The 24,693-nt window shown below is 35.5% G+C and overlaps 3 protein-coding genes across 4 annotated transcripts; 1 reads left to right on the top strand and 2 right to left on the bottom strand.

Annotated features, from left to right (window-relative positions):
• Positions 1-19: 19 nt before the first annotated feature.
• Positions 20-5,504, bottom strand: LOC120147408 (alpha-mannosidase 2-like). Its single transcript, XM_039160783.1, has 5 exons — positions 5,455-5,504; positions 4,797-5,414; positions 3,789-3,938; positions 3,472-3,504; positions 20-3,111 (listed from the first exon to the last, which is right to left on the bottom strand). Exons 2-5 carry the CDS (start codon positions 5,370-5,372, stop codon positions 382-384), a joined length of 3,489 nt encoding a protein of 1,162 aa, XP_039016714.1. The 5' UTR covers positions 5,373-5,414; positions 5,455-5,504; the 3' UTR covers positions 20-381.
• A 3,358-nt stretch (positions 5,505-8,862) lies between these two features.
• Positions 8,863-11,693, top strand: LOC120147429. 2 transcript variants are annotated; one of them, XM_039160811.1, is made up of 6 exons: positions 8,863-9,308; positions 9,394-9,667; positions 10,368-10,466; positions 10,579-10,781; positions 11,121-11,208; positions 11,640-11,693. In XM_039160811.1, exons 1-5 carry the CDS (start codon positions 8,896-8,898, stop codon positions 11,194-11,196), a joined length of 1,065 nt encoding a protein of 354 aa, XP_039016742.1. In that variant the 5' UTR covers positions 8,863-8,895; the 3' UTR covers positions 11,197-11,208; positions 11,640-11,693. The 2 variants fall into 2 exon arrangements, with proteins under 2 accessions (XP_039016742.1, XP_039016741.1); XM_039160810.1 differs by lacking the exon at positions 11,640-11,693 and having other exon boundaries at positions 11,121-11,328.
• A 235-nt stretch (positions 11,694-11,928) lies between these two features.
• On the bottom strand, positions 11,929-22,411 carry LOC120147739 (paired amphipathic helix protein Sin3-like 2). The gene is made up of 23 exons (XM_039161045.1): positions 22,268-22,411; positions 22,093-22,167; positions 21,467-21,691; positions 21,192-21,372; positions 21,016-21,114; positions 20,733-20,906; positions 20,374-20,641; positions 17,672-17,808; positions 17,454-17,529; positions 17,340-17,369; positions 16,990-17,180; positions 16,750-16,904; positions 16,208-16,335; positions 15,858-16,112; positions 14,855-15,496; positions 14,634-14,707; positions 13,719-14,324; positions 13,530-13,630; positions 13,305-13,443; positions 13,072-13,224; positions 12,829-12,992; positions 12,466-12,577; positions 11,929-12,319 (listed from the first exon to the last, which is right to left on the bottom strand). Exons 2-23 carry the CDS (start codon positions 22,164-22,166, stop codon positions 12,194-12,196), a joined length of 4,110 nt encoding a protein of 1,369 aa, XP_039016976.1. The 5' UTR covers position 22,167; positions 22,268-22,411; the 3' UTR covers positions 11,929-12,193.
• Positions 22,412-24,693: the final 2,282 nt, after the last annotated feature.

Genomic DNA, 24,693 nt, shown 5'->3' with positions numbered 1-24,693 from the left:
ATATCATCATTCTCAAATAAGCAATAATATGCAACTCTATCTATTTGGAACTCACTGAACTAATCCTGGCACATTCTTGATTCTTAAATTCAGAAAACCTATGATATTGCAACGAAACCAGAAAAATGAATTTCTCAGTCTTACAAAACTATCATCATATTGTAGCTCAATGAAGGAAACCCAACTGTCCCGAGAAATAACGAGCTCTGAAAAGTTTCATCTAGTCTTGAGGTTGGAATCAGTCTGAGATTTCATGAAGTAGCAGAGCACAGAGTTAATAATGAGTAAACCATGATCATGTTGACAGTGGGGATACATTTGTCACGAACTCCATTCAATCCACATCAGTAGGGACGTAGCTGTTAAATTGGCCCTCTGCATTCACTGTCGTGGCCTTAATTCCAACTTGTATGCTTGTATTTCCATGGGAGGGATGATTACACGTCCATCGTCACCGAATTGCTCAGTGTACCCTAGCATCTCTGTGTCGTCATGCAGAAGATTTAAAGATGTTGCTTTCGCATTCAACACTGCAAGATCTTTGAACATGTTGAACAGATTAACAGGCTCATTGGCCACAGTTGTACATCCAGAACGGGCCTTCTTGCAGAAAGAAGAATCCCACTTTCGCCTATGCAACATTAAGACAAACCGAAGATCTCCGCGCTGCTGCTGCTGAGAATATTTTGATGGTTGCGGGACTTTGAAACTCACAATATGCAGATCACATGGTAAGGGAGTAGCTAAAGGAGAAAAGGATCTTGGGTGTGTCGCCACAGAAATTTCTTGTGGTTTCTTGGCAATGAATGCATGTAAAGGATAGTTCAATTGGGCATTAACACGATGAGAAAGAAAAGACGGGCTCTGTGGAGGAGTATTCGAGGCAGGATTTGAAATTGAAGAAATGTTGGATTCCGTCAGGATATGGAAAACCACATTCATGACTCGGTTGTCCATCACTCCTTGTCCAAGACCACGTCCATCATCTCTCACCAAACGACGGTCCAGCATAATTTCTAGCCACCCTTCTCGAAGGCTTGCCACACCAGCTGCCTGTCGAGAATGAACCGAAAACCTCTGGCCGTTTGACGCTTGCATGAAAGCAAGAGAGGGCATGGGGTAGTAGTTTCCCTGCAACGGAATCTTATCATATGTTTCTCTCCGGCTCATCTGAAAGCCATTCAAGTCAGAGTAGAAAATTCTTTTATTGTCGGTATCTGTCTTATATCGAACAATTAACTCTCTGTCATTAAAATCCCTGCCAAGAAGCTCAACATGGTATTCCTTCTCTATCAAAAACTCCTGTACTGTAGTGCCTCTGTTGTAAAGGCGAGTACTATGGGAAACGGGTGTTTTCTCCCATGAAGTTTTAGGATAAGAGTACATCTCTTGCATCAATGGTCCCTCAGAGATAACCAAATGCCCGCCAGGCTGAATTATAGGCTGAGCATCCCCGTCCGGTAAGAAAAGGTATGCACCTCCTGAACTTGAGTAAAGGCCTATCTCTTCAACCACAACATTTTGCGGACCATTTTTGTGGGTTACTTTCTGCAACAGACCATGCTTGACATCAAAGGTGAGAACTTGACGCCGGTTCATGATTTCAACAGTATCCCCTTCAACTTTTGAGCAAGCATATGGTGCAGGGCACTGAATTGAACTCAATTTTGAAAAGAACTTCAGTTTTGCCGGTTTAGCTTTTTCACATCCGACAAAGCTGTTAGCAATATAATATGTCTGCAAACCCATCGCAGGAACGGAAGCTTTCCAGTGGAGGCGATGCCTGCCTGTAAAAATCTTGCTTTCATCATGCTGCAATTCAGGAGAAACCTGGCTTTGAACACAAGTCCAATTTGAGTCCAAAACGGTAACATCTGCTCTATTAACAACTACCATCACAACCTCCTCTCGTGTTTGCTCGAGCGGATTAAAGAATACAACCGACTGTGCTGTTCCTTTGTGAGTGCTGATTACTCTACGCACAGGCAGAGCATCATATTTAGATCTCACTTGTTCAGGATCAAACAGCGCAGGGGTCAGATCAGACTTCTCTTGGCGAATTCCGAGCAAAACTTCAATTGCTTTGGACATGAAAATCTGCAGGTCTTGTAAAGAAGTGTGCATCCGAGTTCCATAATCGAGAACAACATGATCCTTAGCAGTTCCCGTCACCCCATCATGATGCTGAAAAAGAGCTAAATTCCTTCTTGCAGCTGTCAACTTATAAGCATACCTCATCGGCAACTTTTCACATTGTGGTCTCTGGCAATGACCAAGTAAGAATGCCATTAACATTTCAGAAGCACGAAGCGTTTGTTCTAGTACCCGGTCAACAGCTTTAAAGAAAGGTCTTGAAACATAATAACCGCTCCAATAATCCTGCTGCCTATCAGCATATGTAAAGAAGTCACCTGATAAAGAAGGGAAACCGCCAATCTGACTGGAGCCAATTTCTCCATGAAGGGAATAGTTTATTCTGTCAGCCTCCTCTCGAAGGGTCTGAAAATAGTCATCCAAAGTGCCAAATTTCGCTTCCGCATTTAAACTGGGAGTGGAGTTGATATAGTCAAATATCATTTGATAATTTTGAAACTGAGCCTCTGCTTCTTCAACACTGACGTAGCGGAAATCATCTCCGAGAGGTACAAGAAGTGTATTAGTCCTGTATAGGGTTGACTTCTTCCTATATTGATCTAATAGTTTTAGTGCCCTCTCCTGCAGATTTTCCTGGTTAGTCTCTTCAGGATGTTGTCCCCACGGGCAGAGTTCATAAGAGAAGCGGTGTGTACGAGCAAAATCAAACTGACAACAAATTGCAGGCTCCGGTCCACAAGTATGAGGAATATCATATGAATAGAATGGCATCATATGCACGAAAATGTCGGTAGTTTCATCAGCATCCCAACTCTGACGCCAGACATATTCCAAGTTTTTATGCCAAGCAAGTTCCTTCTTCAACTCATAATGTGTCCTTTGAATAAGCATATTCTCAAACCCCATACGGCGGAGGAGATAAGCCATGGTAGGTGAGTAACCAAATGGATCTATTGCCCAGGAATTTTTCGGGACAAACCCAATGGTGTCATTCAACCACATATTTCCCTCAGTTATCTGCATTTACAAATATCGGAAAATCAAAGTAAAGAACACGGGTTCATAGAATTTTCAATGATATAAAACTATGGGAAATAAAACTTGTTCATCATTGATGCAAATTAGAAATAGACAAGCAAGGAAAAAGATCATTTAACGGATTTCAACAAATGCATGTGTAACCCTGGTTTTTAGAGGATCTTTCTAGTGAGAATCCATAAATTTATGTAAAGTTGATATTTTCACACATGGTATCCATGGAATCATGATCATTGACATGAACATAAAATCACAAGATCAATGCATAGCATAAACTTCTGAGATTAAGGTATCATAGAGCCAAGTACAATAAACAAAGAAACGGTGTTCCAGGATTACCTGCTCGATTATAGCAAAATAATGTGAATTTGCCTGTATCAAGAAAACAAAAGGTCACTAAACCCAAATGAAAACCACATAACAGGGAATAATATCTATTTTGCTCCAACTATTTATTTTTGTTAAAGAACCCATGTCCGACACCCTTCCCCCCCAAAAAAAAAATATCCGAACATGGGGTATTGGGATATGAATTGAATATAGGCATGTTGAACACATCCGTATCCAACAATCACACCCTACTCTGAATAATGTAAGTGGCTATAACGAAGTACAATGCATGGAATCTCTCGGATTATAAGAGCTTATAGGCATACCTCATCATTCATAACCCAGCCACCTACTACTATTTCTAACTGACCATTCTTCATCAAATTTGTGAAAGACTCCCTTTTATCCTCCGAGGCATCTCTCCACCATCTTTCCAAATAGGACATCTCTTCCCATATGAACTTTCGCCGAGGATCCTGAGAATACAGTTTCAGAAGACATTAATGCTATGTTTGGTAACATGGTTACGAAAATTTGGGTTTGGGTTTCATTAGTTATATAAATTGTGAGAATGAAATGCATACTTCATGTATATTTGAAAGGTAAAAGAACACGAATTTCAAAATCATCTGTGTGAAATATGCATATTCCAAGATATAAATCAGCCTTGAACTAAAAGGTTTAAAACTACATTAAACTATCACAACACGATCCACTGAGTTCACCGACATTAACTTCGGATAATGATTCCCATATCTACTTCAGTAATACTCTAATGTTAAGGTTATTAGGACAATTGATTATTATTAAAGAATTCATGTTTGTTTGAACATGGTTTCATGCATATTAGCTTCGAAAATATGAAATAAATTAGGGATACTTGAACATGTTCTATCAGATATATACCAATATCCGACACTTAAACCCGAATCAAGTTAACAAAGATCCGATAAACATCAAACTTTACTTTCCAAAGTAATCGGAAGGGTAACTGAAATTTCATTTCTATGGACGGGCAAATATAGATAAGAACATTCCCATTATTTCATTCAGTTCACCTTTCTTCAGCACTGAATCTCTAACTACGTTAAACACTAAATATCAATAAAAAGGCAGAAATATAATAACACTAGCTAGCTCCAGACCTGGTGGATACTATGAACAAATCTCTAAATTCGCTCAACGCTAAATATCAATAAATATATGAACCGATCAAGCTAACCGTTTATCAAATTCCAACTTTATTCAAGCATTTAACCATCTTAACACAAACCCATCGAAATTTAACCTCCTCAAATCCCAAAAAATTATTAAAAAGAAGGGAAAGAACTCACCTTTGATAAAGTGTGTACAATGGTATCAAGTATATGCTTTGTCTGCCTCTCATAATACTCCTCCACAGTGAATTTCCACCCCGGATCATTATGAGAATGAGGTACCACAAAGATCTTCAATTTTTCAGTATCCCATTCATTTCCTTTATAGCTAACTTTCCACCCTTGTGTCCAAGCCCCTCCAGGTTTATCCAAGAACTCAATTTTATCATACAAATCTTTAGTCGTTATATCGACGGCGGCACCGGTTAGGGTCGAGTTCAACCTGGGTTGTTTCGGGGTCACTGGTTTCCGGGTCGTGATCCTTCGGGGAACGGATGGGGGCTTGAAATGGGATGAAATGGGTCCTGGGATTCCAAAGAAAAGGAGAGTTAAGAAGAAGAATATGAAGGAAAGGCAAAGAGCTATGGTGAAGAAGTTGGTGAGCAAGAAGTTGATCAGAGCCGTCCGTTTTCGTGACTTCCGAGAGGCGTGAACTTTGGGGGTTGATTTGACGGTGGGTGATGACGAAGGGAGCAATGACTGAGCCCATCCTCCGCCGCGGCGGGTGTTGCCAAGGTAGAAGGACAAAGGCATGTTTTGGACTTTTCTCTTCCTCTGTTTCCTTTTTCTTTTGCTTTCCCTTCTTCCAAACAGGGCCCTCTTGCTCTGTTTTTATATCAAAGCCTAGTCTTCATGTAACGGGATCGAACTTCAAGGAATGCTAAAGTTCTTTCTTCTTTTTGACAAATGAAAGAAATTTACGGTTGTAACTTGTGTTTTGTTGAAGACTTTTCAAGACGTCTAGACGGACTTTTCAAGATTTAAGGTAGAAAATTTGGAATTTTCCCCTTCTTAACAGATGCAGATCTATATAGAAAATTTGTAATAAAAAGACACTGATTTGTGTTGTTTTTATTGGGTACATGATTTGTCATTGAATACCATTACTACCTACCATTTTATCCCTTCATAAACTATATAGTAATAATGTCAAAATGTAAATCTATTCGGATCACTGCTGATGAAAAATATAAAATTATTTTTCGGTTAGAGTTGGAGTTTTCTCTCTTTTACCTTATATGTGGTTGATTCCTCTCTTTTAACTTTTATTAATGGATGAGGACATTAAAATTGATATTAATTGTTTTTGTCGATATTTTTTTTATACTATATATTTGATTTTTCTTAATTTTTCTTTTTAGATTTTAATAATTATACCTCTATGACACTTATTTATTATTATGTTGATCTTCTTTGCTTTAGACCTTCAGATTGAATTTGGATACATGAATTGCGTTCGTGGATTGTTTTTTTACGTCGCTCGAATATGATTTATGGTTTGTTAGTGTTCTTTCAATAGCTTCATCTTTTTTTGTGATTCTTTTTACCGATACAGTCAGATCTATTCGTATTTATCTTTTATTCGAGTTTTTATTAAGTTTTTAACATTTTTCTTATATAATCTTTGTATGATCTTAAATGATTTATTTTTATGTGGTTATAGAAAAATATATTAACTATATATTTAATTTACTTATAGTTATAGGTCTATATTGTAATTCGTTACACGATCTCTACTAAGGTTAGAGGCTTGGAGCAGACTCAACTCCAGATTTGGTTTATTTACACTTCTCTTTAGCCAACTGGGTTTGGGTCGTGACCCAAAATTCTTTAAATCCATTTTTCGCGGAATCTGGATTCATTTGTTGGTTCCTTAATCCTTTCACTCATGTTTTTAATAGTTATAGTATTATTTATTAAAGAATAAATGAATTACGTTTTAATGAATTAAGTTATGTTTGTTTATTTGTTTTTTAAGATATTCATATTTAGTTTGTATTCGTTTCAATTTTCAGTTTTGTATTTATGTATTTTTATTTTGTTTTGAAGGTGTTTATATTTGTTTGTTTAGCATTCGCAAACATGTTTATTTAATGTTAAACAACTAACACTCTCTTTTCCCTCTTATTTACGAGCTAAAAAAATGGTGAAATCATAGTGCTAGTGCTTAGATTCCTTAGGTTACACAATTCAAACTCTAAAGTTCACCTTATATTATATTTAATCTTTGTTTTCATCAATATTTAAAATGTAAAAAGAATAAAAGAAAAAAAAACTAAATAAACGAGCTTATAAAACGAGTCGATAAATATATTTTTTCGTGAACATAAACGAAACAAACACACATCTGTCTGTATCCTTTCATTTATTAAATCAACATAAAAAATTTGCTCATATTTATTTATTTAGCTTTATAAACAATAATAAATGGATGCCATATGAACGATTCATAAACATTTCGTCGAATATTTTGTTCATTTACACCCGTAAGTATCTGTTCAGAATTGTTTAATTAATTTTAAATATTAAATATTATTATTTTTTGAATAAAATGTTAAAAATTATTTCTATGCTAATAATTTATATATTTTATTAAATTTAAATAAAAGTTAATTAGTGAATGATAAATTAGGTGGGGTTGACTTCATAAAATTCAAACCCAACTCATCATAGGTTAAGTTAGATAAACTAAATTGATATTCTGATCTCTAAAGAAAATCATTATATTATTTATACATTGTTTTAAACTGAATTAAAATAATTTAGGGGCTACCCATATAAAAGCCATTATTTCATTCATTCTAAATTGGTCCAAATCTGAATAAGGATCCTTATCTTCTCTAACCTCAACCAATCCCAGGGCATTATAAACATTCATTATCAAGCTTTTTGTCATTATATATATCAAACTTTGAAGATACTTCTTTTGTGTGGCAAAGTTGCAGTTTGAAGGATCAAAATCACTAGGTTTTGTGGTTCTAAGCCTCAGATGAGAAGCCATGAGAGCCACTTGAATTACCCTTTTCATATGAAAACATCTATTTAAATTCTACCAAGCAAAATACATCTATTTTAAGATGGATTATCTTTTCGGATCGATAAGTTTAGTTTGGCCAATCAATTCTTAACTTTGTTGATAAAATGTTTCCCCCTTGAATAGTCTAAGTGATTGTAAGATAATATCTGTTTAGAATTTTTTAATTTATTAATAAGACAAACACACTTTGCACCCCTTTAGAGAGATTAACATTCTCTTTTATTATCGAGGCTACTTGATGAGCTTAAAATGCTAAAAAAAAATTAAAAAAAATATGGGGAGTGATATTATGCACAAATTTATACATACGTAAGTTTTGTTTAAGTTCATTTTAATCTAAATTTAAATATATTTCAGTTATCAATCTTCTGTTGTACATTATAATGATTATATTTGTATATTATATTAATTAATTTCATTTATAATTGTATGAATGTATATTGATTGTGATTGTAATTATATTTCTTTTAAGAAAAATCATAATTAAATTTTAAATTAAGTTATTCTTGTTTTTGTGGTACAATAAATATATTATTTTTCATAAAAGTAGATTAAATTATTTTGTATTATCATTATTGATTTTTCTGATCAGAAGATAAAATAGACAAAAATCTCCATCATTATTTTCAGGTTTTCAGTCTTATACAATATTTCAAGAAAAGTAATGCATTAGACAAGAGGACCCCTTATCCTTTACCTGTTTGATATTTGCATAGATGTGCTCCCAGACCATTGGATTTTGCTCTAGAAAATAATTTTTTATTAGATTTAAGTAATTATAAGATCATATTTATTTAAAATATTTTTAATTAATTGATAATAAATATCTTATATTTTATAATCGCCGTAGTTAAACTTGAGACTTTTTAAAAAGATAATATTATCTTAAATCAATGAAATTACTTATTTTTACAAATGTGAGTGTAGACTCTTTGGTGGGAATTTAGTATATTTTGGCAACCGAGTCCTAAAACTGCTAATAATTGGAATGAGAGGAAATAAAAATATATTAAACTAAAAAATCATAAACAATTTCTTAAAAATAAATTATATAATTATTCAATTGATCCTTTCGGACCGGATTAAACGAGTCTTAAATAAAAAAATTCGGGTCATAGCCCAAACTGACCCGGACCGCAGTTGTAATCTTGAATTAAAAAAAAACACAAAACCAAGCTAGTACGGGTAAGAAGATTAAGACTTAAGAGGAAAAAGAAAGCTCCAGAAGCGTCATCTCCGATGGCATCGATAGCCACGGTCCGAGCTCTCATCTTTTCCCGCGTCACCGCGCTGTCAGCCAAACCTCTTTCACCTTGTCTTTCTTGCTTCCTCCCTAACTTTCGCAACCGTCCATCTCCCTCTGTAACCGTCGGCTGCTGCTTGAACGGTGGCGGAGGCTGCGATGACTATTCTGTTTCAACGCAGAAATCGAATTTGGATCGTGGATTCATAGTGATAGCCAACATGTTAAAACACATAGAACCACTCGACACTTCCGTTATTTCCAAAGGGGTTTCCGATTCGGCCAAAGAAGCAATGAAACGAACTATCTCCTCCATGCTTGGAATTCTCCCATCTGGTCAATTCTCCGTTTTGGTTTCCCTTTCGGAACCTCCTCTCCATCGCCTCCTCTTCTCATCTATTATCACCGGGTAATAACTTATTTTCAGCTTCCAAAAAGTTTTTTTTATGAATTAATTAATTAATCTATTTATAAAAGATTATATTTTTATTTAGATATACGTTGTGGAACGCGGAGTATAGGATTTCATTGACGAGAAATCTGGAAAGAGCGGCACCGGCGGATGAGGCGGTGAAGCAGACGGAGGAGGGAGTTAAGCAGGGACAGAGAGAAGTACAATTAGTGGAGAAGAATAAGGAGGAGGTTAAGGGTGAAAATGGTGAATTCGATGAGTTGGAGGATATAAGGCCGAGGGTTTTCGGGGATCTGTCTCCGGAGGCTTTGAAGTATATTGAGAAGCTGCAAGCTGAATTATCTTATATGGAGGAGGTGAGGTTTTTATTTTTTTTACTGCTAATTTTATCAAAATCAAATAATAATGGCTAAATTAATTGTGAACCATTGGGGTTTCAGCAAAACTACTGTTTTCCCTTTAGAAATTTGCATAACCAATAAATAAAAGGGAAGTTCTTCCCTAAGATTAATTTAAGGCAAACTCTTTGAATTTGCTTCATGTTATTTTAAGAGGGGTAGGTATATATTTCGATACATGAATTTAATTTTAAAATTAAATTTCTGTGAGTTTTTTCTTTGGAGTTCAATTAGATTTATCTTTATGTTCAAATTGATTTAAATAAGATTTTTACTGTAAGTATCAATTCTGTCTAAAAAGCTAAGTTTAGATACCAATTTAGATATATAAAAAAAAGGTCAAGTTCAGACAGCAATTTAAACCATAAAATTAAATTCAAGTACTTCATTAGATAAAAAAAACTTAGATATCAAGTTAAACATTAAACCAAGTTTGATTATACATGTTTTGTCAATATATTTAATACCGCCCTTATCTTGTTATATTGAACTTCCTTTTATTGTTTTTCAAAGTTTTGACATATTCGAGCTGTTCTTTAATGGTGAATCCATTTTTCCTCCGTTTGAGGGATCATAGTACCCAACACATTGTGAATAGTTTGATATAATGCGTTTTTGGATTCCCTTGATATAAGATGATTATTGTGTGTTGTTTCAGGAACTAAATGATCAAAAGAAGGAAAATGTGCGAATAGAATGTGGCAGGGGAAACATCAATGGTTTGTTGGAGTATTTACGATCCTTGGATGCTGACATGGTAATGGCCATAAAGTGCTGCTTTTTAGATTATCTTGCTATGAGATTGAATTAACTTTGTTTTGATACCACAATTAACTCGAAGCATTTTATTTTTAAATTTTCATTTTCAGGTGACAGAATTATCCCAACCATCATCGGTGCAAGTGGAGGAAATGATCCATCAGCTTGTCCAAAATATATTGCGAAGGTTCTTCAAGGATGCTTGTATGAGAGATTCAGGGATAGTAAATACGGGAAATCATCAAGATGCTGCTGATGAAAATTGTGGCACTTTTGGCACTTCCCGTGATTACCTTGCAAAGCTGCTTTTCTGGTACGTTTTCCATTTTATTTTAATGCCCTTGCTTTTTACAAGTTAGGTGTATTATAAAAGTGGACATCGGCATCGCTATACCCTTATGCATGCACATTGTAGTTGTCGAGAAGGGTGAAGAAGAAAATCTAGGAGGCTCTTAGATTTGAAAGATATTCTGGATTTTCATTCATAGCATAACTGAAAATGCAGCAAATTCTTTGTTTTAAAGGGGGAAAAAAGATGAATGATCACTTGTAATATATCAAATGTATTAATACTATTATTTTCCGTATTATTTCCAACAATTGCAATTGGGTTACAAATTATGACATCAAAGTCGGCCTTTTTCCCCGGCAGGTGTATGCTATTGGGTCATCATTTGAGAGGCTTGGAAAACAGATTGCATCTAAGTTGTGTTATTGGGTTATTGTAAAGTAAGTTGTATGACAAATGTAGAATATTTTCCATTTTTGTCTATTTTCTTTTTGGTTGTAGTTTTGGTTAATCTGATAATGTACATTTCCCTTGAAGATACTTATGATTATCACATAAAAATTTTATGCAGCCTGCTTTAACATAACTTATTGATTCATTTTTTAGAACTTTAAAATGTATTATCAAATAACTAACCTATATATGCAGCTCTATACTATGTTGCTTGGACTTGGACGTGTGTAAGATGTAGGTACCTGCTCGACATGGCATGTTTAAAACTTTTTTTTTCCCCAAAATTTTTATTTGGAGAATCCTTAATCTCGTACTCATATATGAGAATATGTTTGACATGGGTGTTGAATACAAGTAATTTAAGAAATATGAAGAGTTGATGACAGAGACTATGAGGTTGAGTACTGTCCCTAGTTTTACCCTTATCTAAATTGAAAGGTGAGACCAAGTATGAACGTTTGCATGGTTATATTTCAGATTCTGTCTATATGAGACAGGCAGCATATTGTATGAAACATTAAGCTTGCTGGATTTTGTATCTTATTTTTTAGTGTCATGTTCTATCTTCCATCACTGAATGGCCATTCAAATTTGCAATAGAACCAGAAAGAAAGAAAAATCAGCATAATTGATTCTTCCTAGTTTCACTACTAGAAGGGCCAACAAGCAGAGCAACTATTAACATTCAAGAAACATCATGCTCCGAAACCTATAAAGATCTGACAAACCCTTTTTTCTTTTATAAATCTATTTACACAATAATGGTAGATCATTGCTCATATCAACTTACAAATATGCTACATTTCCCAACCATTCTTCCTTGTTTCACTACTAGCATGACCAACTAGCAGCCACTATTAACATACAAGAAACATATTTGTGAGCACAATGAAGATTACTACCAGATTTGAAATTCTCAAGATTTAAGGATCTTGGTTTTGCTAGTTTACCATTTGCGCCGGTGCGAGGCAAAAATGGCAATATCATTGTGAAGCAGATAAAAATCTGTGGAACCTTTGTACTCTTGATTGATTATCATACGGAGGTTTGCTATGAGGTGATTTCCTTCTACGAAAGAAGAAATCTTCAGTGTCCAACACATAGGAAATCTGCCAACATAATACACAGATCATAAGAAAAGAAAAAGAAAGACCCGACAAACATCGCAATGGATAAGTAATTTACATTCAACCACATCGGAAAGGTCATGTAAGAGAGGTAAAGATTAAACAACATATTGTTAACCGCAAAATACCTTGTATGAGTTGCAAGCTATCTTATTCTCTAAACCATTAACCAGTTCAACACCTTCCATGGCCATGCAAATTGCAGCAAATTCATCTAGAATTGCATACTTTTTCTTGTTTCTGCAAATATCAGTAAACAAAGTAGATTAAGCATGCATGAATAAGACTTGGGTGTTAATATAAGATATGGGTATGTGTACCATATGGTTATATTCAAATGTTTTCTAAGTTATGCAATATTTCAAGAAAAATTGAAACTTGAAGCAGTATCAGAATAAGCATTTACTAATCTTTCCTTTATTAAAATAATCTCATAATAATTATAATATGAGGCTGACCAAACCTAACATTTACATGTCATCAGTTACTACCTCCTCAGTGTAATGCCATGTGGCTCCTTTTTGCTGGGAAAAACTGACAGAAAATCATTGTGTAAAAAAGCTGAAAAGTTAGGCTCCATGGAAACTGCAAATGCCTCTGGCTTTTCGATGACATTGTCCATCAGCTGAATAGACAAACGAGATGGCGAAGAAGACTGCAAAAACAAAACCCAGACAAAAAAAAATGCATAAACAAACATGGAGTTAGAAAGAAAGTGAAGAATGCAAACTTACACATTTCAGTTGGTATATATTCTCCTCATGAAGGAGAACACGGGCATTCTCGTAATACACAGAATCCATTGTCTTCCCATGTTTTCGGGATTTTTCATACTCAAACAATTGGAGAAGCTTATTATCCATATCATCGACAGAGACAGCTTGAAGCTGAAATGAAAACTAAAATTCAGAACTGCAGGAGAAATCAGAATAAAATAATGAAAGACAAACAAATTAGTAAAGCGAACCTGCTTAACCAATTTATATAATAACTTGTCCAATGTGAATAACACATACGACTGGTTTCCTATTATAGCTCGACATTCATCCTCAAACTTCGCATTATCAGCAGATCCATCAAGCAGACCATACAGTGCACTCATAAATCTGAATAGTACAGAGATTAAGTTTTTGAAATTAGAATGCATTGGACCTTTCATATTGTTTCAAAATAAAATTTATATGTACATCACCTGTCATATAAATCAGTAGGACTAGCTTCTTTTGAATTTTTCAACTTCATTTCAGAACCCATTGAATTTATTTTTGCAGACAATATTCTTTCATATAGGATCTAACAAAAATCAAACATCAAAGAATACTTAAATGCCTGAGAGAAAAATTAGATGAAATAACTAAAAGGCTTTTGTCGTTCAACATACTTGATGAAGTCTGAAAAGAACATAGAAATCATCATTTGTGTAAAACACGCAAGAACTGTTTCCAGCTTCTTCAGGTAAAAGTGAAGGTACGTGCTTTGCAAGAGGCTTCACCGTGAGCAGACACCGTTCCAAGACTGACAAGGGAGCACAATCTCCTCCCACATGTGTATCAGCTATCCCTTCGGCTTCCCCTTCACTCTCTGCTTTACCATCAACTTCATCCTGTTCTACCTCTTCCTCCTCTTCATGGGAGCACTCATCACCTGCAGACTCACTGCCGGATGCGTCATTACCTGCCTCTGAGGCATTTTCACTATCCTCCTCATCAGCATCGTTTTCACCTCCAGCATCCTTGTAATTCAACTCTTTCCTGTTTATAGACCTGTACTGTCTGGTTTCACCATCATGATTTGCCTTGGGTACAGCATTTGGACCAGTATCCCCATATGCAACAAAATTATCCTCCTCAAAATCACCATTAGGTGATAATTCACCTTCTTCTTTCTCAATTTTTGATGGACCGACGGATTCATCATGGAATCTACTTGCATTGGAGCCATCAGTAGGCACCCCATTTGCTAATAAAACGTGTTTCATTACATCACCCTGAAGTACCAAGCAAATTTGTGTTAGCATATTACAACTAGAAGTCAAAGAAAAAACCTCCTTGCTTTTCCACCTCAAAGTCGTCAACAAGGATTATGTTGCCTGTGTATGGTCATTTTTCGTAAAGTATCCATGTCCAACATATATGGGCATGGTGATGAAGCTACGACTCTTTATGGACCCTTCAAATACATAAAAAACTTAGGGGGGAAATGAGTAGACCAATGTCAAACACATACCCGCATCTGACACTCGCAACTGAGTCCAAGTGACAAAGGAATACAGTAGTCGATATGCATAAATCCATACCTCTAATGAATGTACGAGACAAGCATTAGCTTCAGGTTCATGATCCTCACTAGCAGAAATGCAAGGTCTAGATGCTGTTGCACCACATGAAAATCAAACTAAACTCAGTATTGCAACATGATTTTGGAAAGGAAGTAATAATTAGATAAATGTAATAACAGAACTAGGTTAACGAACAAGAAAATAACAAATGATTGTTAACTTTTGTCTGACATATGCACCTGATGCCCCTTCAACACCATTTCCGATGTGATTATTTTCTGCTTCAATTGCAAGGGCTCCAAGTCCACTTGTATGTTTGTTAATTCCTGGCCTTCTATCAGCTATAAATGTGATCTCTTTCTCTAGCTTTGAATCATCTCTACATACACGGTCCGTTCGTTCTTCGTTGGGTGAAGTTTCCTCATTTGTCAAGTCCTTTCTGCAAGACTTAGTTAGTACTGGTGAACTGTTCCCATCTCTATAACTAGCAGCCTTCTGTTGCCTGGAACTAACAGCAGCAACAGCTCCAGGATTTCCATCACTTTCAGCAATGCTTGATGTGGTGCAGTTTACGGCAGGATCCAGAGCTTTACCAGCATCATTAGAAACTTCTCTGCCATAAGGTCGAGGAGGAACACCCAACATTGGCTCCAAGAAAGTGGTCCAGAGCCTCATGACTTTATTTAACTGTTCTTTGGTTGAGCAAATCTCTTCAGACGAATATAATATAAGTTTATATAGGTCTTCGTGAATGTCGACATCCAAATATTCATATTCGAGCTGTGGAGCAACGGGTTGCCGGTGACCAGCAACGCTAGCTACAAGAACATCATCCTCTTTCTGGTTCTTCTCTTGCAACTCCTTGATTTCAGCCACTAAGGCTGCAATTAGAAAATGGGATCAACTAGACTATAAGAGATAAGTGATAAGAATATAGAGGGGCATAGAAGTGGACACACTCTCCTCAAGAGACCATAGAAAAGCATGCAACCAAACTTTTAGAATCTAACAAACTTTTGGATTTAGTGCAAATGAAAATATTAAAACCATTCAGCCGGATATTGCAACATTTGAAAGATAAGTAATAAACATGTAGTTAAATGATTTCACATATGGTTTCTAAGTCTACTCTTTTAGGCAACTATTAGAACAAGTTGTTAAGAATCATCTATCAATCTTTCGATTGGATTTTGCAACATAAGAAAATGCAGCATGATATTATCATATGGAAATTCCACTTACATTTTGCGCTCAAGTTCTTTGAATCCTGCTGTTTGAAGTAGAAACTGCGGTGATCAAGTGATTTGTAATGGTTTTTTGAATAAATTTCAGCCCAAACCTTGTTAAAATCTGAACGGCATTTTGTCCACTCTTCTTGCTTCTGCTTCAGGCGAATTAAAATGACTGACAATGCAAGAGCAGGAGTTTTACGTAATATTTCTATTACATCAAGACCATGGTCACCATACAAACGCTCAATGCACCTTAAATTTAGAACTGCAGTAAGTGGATCAGAAGTAAACATTAAAAGATGAATAATGTTCACATAGCAGAAACACACATAATTTAATCAATCTAGTAGAAGAACAAACCAGTTAAGTGTTCTTCTACACGAAATGGAGACTCCATACTGATTTTATTTTCATTAATGCTGTTCAGCAAGTCCTCCACACGCTTGGCAGTTGAGCTCACAGATTCTAACAACATATCCAGCTCAAATCTAAGACCATGAAACAAGAAGTTAATTATGTCTAGGACTTAAATATCGAGAACTTCAAAGGAAATAGAAAACATAACTAATAAGTGGACATTGAACTTTTTTTCAGTAAAACTCGCTCTCACCTTTACAAGCATTACAAAATATCATAAAGGGAATAACAGAATAAACAAATTACAAAAAAGAGACAAATAATCACTATATTGATCTATGTTACTCAAACTCAAGTGTGAATGTCAGATACGGGTATGCATAATTTATTTTTCAAAAGTTTTTCCATGTATTTGGAGGGTCATATCCATATCCAACTGTGCATAGGACACGTGTGCTTCAAGAAAAATGAAGACTCAAGGGCAACATAGATATCAATTGCATACAGGGTACTGGGACAAATAAAGGAAGACCAACAAATTTTACCTATCGTCCTCGCATCTAAACAAACTCTCTTCATACTGATTTCTGCGCATATGCTTAAAAGAATAATCCTCACTTCCCGAAGTCACAGATACCCAATGATCATTCAGCACTTGAGCACCAAGCTCTGATCTCTGACTTGCTGAAGGTAATGGATACTGAGAGAAAAACACCAAAGGATGTCGATATCAGTACCGAGCCATGCATGGTTTGCAAGTTGGAAAAAAAATCAAAAGTTAATACATCATCAGGAAGAAGCCGATAGCTTGGAGTACAACGTTGGCAGTCAGAAAGGTCAAGCTCTTGTATGGATTTTTCCATGTATTTCTCCCTGGATCTCTCCTTTTCCTTAGCTTCCTCCATTTCACGTTTATGCTCTCTATCTTTCTCCAATTTGAATGGCCTTGATGCATGTGCATCACTACTAAGTGATTCTGCAATCAGGAGGTAAACATCATTGCAGGTTACATACATATAAGAAAAGAAATCGCATCGAACAAGACTAAACTAGGCACACCTAGGTTTATGGAAAATTAGAAAACACCAATAAGAATAAGAAAATGGACAAAAAAAAAAAGCTATCAATTACATACTTTTACTAATGACACCAGCAAGGAGCCCATCTGCAGGAAACATTTAAATTAAGAAATGGCCTTAAAGATAAATAACCAAATAAAACAACTCAAAGATGAAACTTCAGTAGTTACCGGTATTCTCACAACGCTCCAAGAACTGATTGAACTCGATCATAAGATCGGGATGCTTGCCAAGTAAATCCGTCACCTGAAATACACATAAAGCAAGGTAACAATATAATTAGACTACCAGCACAAATAGGTGAGATGTATTTCCTGATAATTCTACAAAGATAAGAAGAATGATACAAAAGTTCAACGATAATTGCAAGAGATGTTGCAAAACATACCAAATTTTGCAAATCATTTCTTTTGATAATTCCATTGCTATAAATATTAAGGCACTTTAAGAACGCTTGGTAGTCATCTGAGCTGCACAGTCTCTCCTTAACTTTCTCACAGAATATGAACCCTTGGTTGCACATGCCTGAGATTGAAATAAAAAACTAAAACTTCAAGAGGTTGATATATTTCCCTCAGATTAAAAAATTCGCTTCCCTAAATATGATAACACCCCAAAAGAGCACATAAAAAATTGTTAAGAGCTGATATAGCTAAGAACATCAATATGCAAAATAATGATAGACAAACTAACCTTATATTTTTAAGAGCTGATTTAGCAAAGAACATCAAGATGCAAAATCATGATAGACAAACTAACACAATATTGCTCACTACTGGATATCAGTTGCTTCAAAATTACATGAAACATATGTTGTGTGCCAATGGAAATTCCTTAACAGTCAAAAGCATCATTTATAAGTTGCAACAAGCATTGGGGGGTCTAGGGATCCCGAATTTATCACTCTTGAACAGAGCTTTATTGGGGAAATGGGTATGGAAGTTTGCATCAGCCTGGTGGAAGAGGGTGGTGTGTGGCGTATACAACTTGGATCCGAATTCCATAATGATGGGGAATTCGTGGACAGCTCGTGCCTCGTGGATTTGGAGAGGTGTGGTTAAAAACTTATTTTCCAATGATGGTTTTGGGGATGTCTTAGAAAGAATATGCGTTTGAAAACTGGGAATGGGAAATCTGTGGAGTTCTGGAATGATGTATGGTTGGGAGAAGTTCCCCTGAAAGTTCAGTTTCCTAGACTCTATGCTCTTTCGAGCAATAAATCGGGTAAAGTGATGGAGTTTACGGTGAATAATGCCTCTGGCTGGGTGTGGGATATTCAAATGAGAATAAATTTGGCGGATTGGGAGGTTGAACAGTGGCTTCAGTTGATTTCTATGTTGATTAATATCTCGCTGTCACCTTGTGAGGAAGACTGCTGGATTTGGTCAGGGAATTGAGAGGGCTGTTTTTCAGCGAAATCTTGTATCAAGATGGTATTGTGGAGAATCATGAGACTTGGGAGAGGCATATTTGGGTAGGGATTGCACCTCCACGGGTGGAAACATTTGTTTGGCAAGTTGCTCATCAGAGAGTGGCGGTTAAGGAGGAATTATTGAAGCGAGGTGTGGCAGGGATTGATGATCCTTTATGTTCACTGTGTGGTAGGGAGGTGGAATCAGTTTCACGTCTTTTTTTGTATTGTGAGGTAGTATGGGGCCTGTGGTCTAGATTTTTGGATATTTGGAATTTGTCCTTGGCGATTCCAAAGAATATCATTGACTTTTTCATTTTGTGGGATGATTTACTGCCGAACTCTTTGATCTGGAAATTCATTCCAAGGGCGGTTATGTGGTCAGTGTGAAAAAGTAGGAATGAGGTTATTTTTCAGAAAGGAAAGCTGGATGTGGTGAGACTGTTCTTTATTGTTTAATTTAGAATAGCTTCCTGGTTTGTTGCAAGGTTCAACAAAGTGCATATCCCTTTAGACTCCCTAGTGGGTGATTTAAAACTTGTTGATTCGGTGGGAAGACAGGGAAAGGGTCGCTCTCAACCAACTTGTTGGGTTCCTCCTCCGGATAGGTTCTTAAAGCTAAATGTTGATGGAACGATGGTAAAAGGCTGGGATAAAGAAGGTATTGGTGGTCTGATTCGGGACAGCAGTGGTTTGTTGCTTCAATGGTTCTCAGAAAGAGTTGGGGCTGGTCCTCTTATCATGGAAGAATTATTGGCAATTAAGAGGGGGCTATGTCTTCTAGAAGACTTAGGTTTTGTTCTTAATCAGAGGTTTATTCTAGAATCGGACTCAAGTAATACTCTGAAGTGGATCAAGAATCCGGGTTTATGCACCCCTATGTTTCAATCCTTGGTGAAGGATATAGTCTCTCTTATGGCAGGAAAGGATATTACTATTAGGCATATTTTTAGGGTTGCAAACTGGGAAGCTGACAAATTAGCTAAAGATGGGTAGTTGGTTACTTGGTTTTTGTTGGTTGTGTTGAGGTGCAAGAAATGTTATTTCCTGTGTTGTAAGGAGTTTTGTTTCAGTCTTATGTTATTTCTTTTGGTGTTTTAGCAATATGTTAGGGTCTGGCAATGTACTATTGTTCAGCTTAATAAAATCTTAGGCACTCTTTTCCTCCTTCCATTGTCCTTCATGTTACTGATATAACATGAAGGGTATGAAGGGGATTTTTAATGAGGCCTAATCTTCTATCAAAAAAAAAAACAAGCATGATGAAAGCATATCTCAGCATAAATAAAACTACAAGCTCGTTCTTACAATCAAAGCACACTAATGATTGATGGAGAAAGACATTGAGAAGGATCCATTATTAGAAGTATATAGCAAAAGAACAAAAAAAATGTTGTCCTAAACACCAGTGAAAAATATATAACTATGATATGATTTCTTTTTTGTGTTTTGTTTGTATTTGGTGGTTGTCTTTGGGGTTGGTTTAAAGGGGTTTTATGTTGTATTCTATGTTCTAAACTAGTTGTATCTATTGCTATAGTAATAAATCTTTGGGCTCTCTTTTCCTCCTTCCTATGATCATTGAGTTTCTAGGAGCTTAATGGTTATGAAGGGGTTTTTTAATGAGGCCCTATTTCTATAAAAAAAAAAAGAGATGTCAAAAAGGTTGATAAACTCACTTTTTAAAGTATCCTTGTCATCATAAGAAGCCAATCCTTCAATTTTCCTTCCCGATCTTTTCTTATCCGGAAAACACTGCATGTTAAAATCCCTGTTTTCATGCTCAGGATCATCCTGATCACGAGTTCTCCGATCCCTATTTTCCTTTTCCACACGCTTTCTATGCTCCTTTTGCATTTTGACAATAGCTTTGTCGTCATCCAGGTCATGACAATCAACACTTAGATCCCGATCAGCATGGGAAGTAATCCTATCCCTCCGGCGTTGCTGAAAAAGGAATGATAAGTATTATTTCATATCACAAACACGTAAAAATAGCAACTAACAAGAACACAAATATTATAAAAAGAATAGTTACTTTGTCCATTTGTGCATGACGAGTGTTGGGTGTGGCAGAACTTCGCTCATTATAACGCGGAGTTGAGTTTCGACCATATGGAACTTGTTGTGTCAAAGGTGCTGCAGAAGAATCTGGTAAAAATCTAGTGAACTCCTCGAGCAGATCTGAATGGTCCTCAAAAAGAGAAGCAACCTGGAAGCAATGAAACAACAAACAAGTAACCTTTTCTGAAAAAATAGTTTATAAGATCTGGTTACTACCAAAGAGTCAATTTAGTAACAAGCCAAATAAGACATTTTACCTCACTGTAGACCTCATTTATGTCCTTGTGTTCCTTCCGGTACATATTCAAGATATCCAGGAATGACTTATAAACATGCTCGTCATGTTGGAAACGTTTCTGCTTGGTAAAATGGATAATTAGACGACTGAACATGGCCAACAGGAAGGTGGAAGGTTACGCCTCAATGATTTTACCTTTATTTTGTTTACAAAACTGATTGCTTCGTCAAATTCAACAGTCTTTTTAGGAAGAGCCTCTTCCTCATCAAGGGTTATTTCATAGCCCTTTGGCAGGAAGGTATTAAATCCATAAATCAAGTTGTTATGCCCTCGGAATAATTCTTTTACTCGAGCAATGACACCAACTGTGTCAGTTCTGCAGAAGAAAAAAAGACAAACTGAGCGTTTAGAAGTTTAAAACATGAATCCATTACTCATTGGCAAACTGTTTCCATTTCGAATGAAGATACCTTTGAGCCTTGAAATCCTTCATTACTTCAAGGAACATGTCATACTTCTCCTTTTGATCCTGAAACATCTCCTTGACTTCCTTTAGATATGTCAAGGCATCATTTGTAGTCAATTTCTGTGGGGTACTTCCCCCTCCTGGCCCCATCCCTCCCATTGCTCCACTTCCACCACCTCCTCCTACTCCACCGCCGCCACCTCCACCCAGCATTTGGCTTTGCTCATAGCTTCACAGGTGAAAATAATAAGATTTCAGAATTACAACCAGTTGACGAACATCAATAAAAAACTTGAAAATTTTATGATAAACCTATTTTACTTTTCAATAGATGACTAGTGTGAAAAAAGGTCCGAAAGTTTTCATCAAAATAGAAGTAAATTTACAGAACATTAGAAAACCAAGTGATATATCCTACTTAAGAGTCCCAGAATCAGAAATCCAACATCATTCAAACAAAACATGGCAAGCAAAAAAAAAAACGTGAGAAATCACTCAATTCAAGTGGTGAATAAAATAAATCCACATCCAAATTCCACAAAATTCCCTGACAAACCTCACTAAACAAAACCCTCAAAAAAGGCAATAAACTTTAAGCATATTACAGAAAACAAAAGAAAAACATCTTACGATTCAGCTCTTGAAGAGCCAAATGGACGTTTAAATTGGGAACCAGAACATATATCATCTCTTATTCGCTTCATCCTGCAAACAAGGAGAAGTAAAAAAAAAAGTGAATTTTACCAAGAAGAGTATCTTTGAAGGAAAAAAAACCCATTTTAAGAATACAATTAAAGGGACTTACTTTCCTCTGTAACAGATCTTACAAGAGAGAAAGAGAGAGAGAGATAAACCAAACCAGTTACTTTATTTCTTGAGTTTTGTCTTTTTTGTTTTGGTTGTAGAAGAGATTAAAAAGCAAAAATTGAAGGGATAGAATATTTAGGAATAGGTGAAAGGGAAGGCAGAAATGGTTTTATGTTTGGTTCATTTTCTCTTGTTTGCAATTCGATTTTGTGAGTATTAGTAGCGTTCTGAATTTGGACACAGGTTTTAGCACTTGTGCTGGTAAATGTGTCTCGTTCTTTGTTTCTGTTGTTTCCTAGTCTGAACTTTTACCCTTTCTGTTTCCAAATTAACCGATAGGTCGAACGAGTCTTTTTCCCCAACCCCCACCTTTTGGTTTGGGGTTGATTTTAGTGAATTAGGGTTTTGAGATACGTTTATTTCGATGTCATCACAAGCGGTTTATTTTATTATAAATAAATAAAATTATTATTTTTATTTTACTTGATTTAATCATCATATTTAATTTATTTACTGATTAATTTAAATTAGATATTGCAGAATGTAAATGTCTATTATAGGAGATATATTTTCAATTAAAATTTTTCTATTTATAACAAAAGAGAACATATTCCTATATATGAGTATGAGAAAATGAACATATAAATGATAATACCTTTAAAAATTATATACATGACACGATGTTATACTGCTTGTCTCAATCTTAAAACTATGAAAAATATTAGTATAAATACTGTATATTATAAATAATTTTATAAAAGACACTTTGAACTGGGGATCTGAGAGTATATAAGCCCTAAATGCACTGTTAGAGGTTAGAAAGTTTGTTGACAATGGTAAATATGCTTCACCTCTTTAACTTTTTTATTTAAAAAACATTTGTGTTACCTTTGGCCATTGTTGATTCCAGTAGTTAACGATTTCGTTTGTAATCCTGAAGCAATCTTTGGTGCCAGGCGGGGTTATCTCTGATTTCTGCTGCTAAACTTTCTGCTGATTTTGTTCTGCTTTTATGTTTGGTCTTTATCTCGCATCTGGTTTGTTTCTCAAAGTCTCGTGTTGCTTTTAGATGGTTTCCTCCAGTGGCTTTAGTTATCTACTCATTGATTACATCTTTGCTGTTTGGTTGTTATGGTTTATAGCTTTTTTGGTGTCCGTTGCCATGAACGGTTGTTTTTGAGGTTGTATTATATTCTGTTACTTGGTTCTATCCCATCTAAAGGGACACTCTTTTTCCTCCGTATAGGTTTAGGGAGGTTTTTTAACGAGGCCCTTTGGATGGTCACTTTGTATCAATCCTAATACAAAGTATCTTATTTTCAAAAAAAAAAAACATTTGTGTAAAGGCATGTAAAAGATGTAGAATTTGGCGAACTATTCTTATGGTTTAAGAGTTAAATTTGTGAATTAGATGTCAATTTCGGTTATTCTATTGGAAAATACTAAAATTGTTAGACGAAGTTTATTTAGATGATTGTCTTTTAATGAACAAATTTATTCGGTAATTGGCGGATTAGTTGAAGATGATGTTGAGTGACCTATTTGGGATTTAGGATAAAATGAATTAGAGATTTAGGATTTTAAATCGGGTGTTTTACATGAAAAAGGGTAAAAGAACCTATGTGAATCCTATTTGACTGAAATAATATTATTAAATTGTCCCCGTCGTCACCATCACAGTAAAAACTTTATGTCATCATGCGGTTAAGCACATAATAGTGGAGTGATATATTTGAATATAAAATTAAACTTATAGTGTTATAATTGGAAAAAAATTAAAAGTTTAATGATATAAACGAGTCAGGGGACAAAGTTGAGTGATATGTGGTATAATTTATTCTATTATTTAATTAAAAAATTGATAAGCTTAGGTCAAGATCGGACCATGAATATTGATGTCGAGTTCCAATGGGTATAACTCAGCCATGAATGGCAATGCCCTAGCCTTTTGTCCCCCCTCAAATCTGTGTTTCGCTGAACCATAGTTTACTTATTGATGAAAATAAAACTCCCAGAGAACAATAATTCGGAAAGCTATGCCATAATCTTTGACATTTACATTGATTCGAACTGCTTCTCTAAACTGATTTCGGATTGTCAAATTTGCACACATTTATAAAAAAAAAAAAATTCTTTCACACAATCATTTCGTTATTGTACAACGTAGAAAATGGGAGGTTCATCTATGTTAATACTATGATTAAAATATAACATCTTATTAAATAATTCTATCAGTCATTAAATGAAAATATCGTATTTGACTATTTGCTGCTTTGCTTAAACAACTTGTTAATGAAAGACATGGCTCACAATTTATAAATGCCAAATGTAATATCAAGCTAATACTAGTGGCGCTTCGAATCGGACAGGAGAGCTGTTTCTTGATATTAACAGATACGGTTGACGGAGGAGGAAAAACAAAAT

The sequence above is a fragment of the Hibiscus syriacus genome, unplaced genomic scaffold, assembly GCF_006381635.1.
Source record: "Hibiscus syriacus cultivar Baekdansim isolate YM2019G1 unplaced genomic scaffold, ASM638163v2 tig00110940_pilon, whole genome shotgun sequence".
NCBI lineage: Eukaryota > Viridiplantae > Streptophyta > Magnoliopsida > Malvales > Malvaceae > Hibiscus > Hibiscus syriacus.
This window is presented reverse-complemented; position numbering and strand designations above follow the sequence as displayed.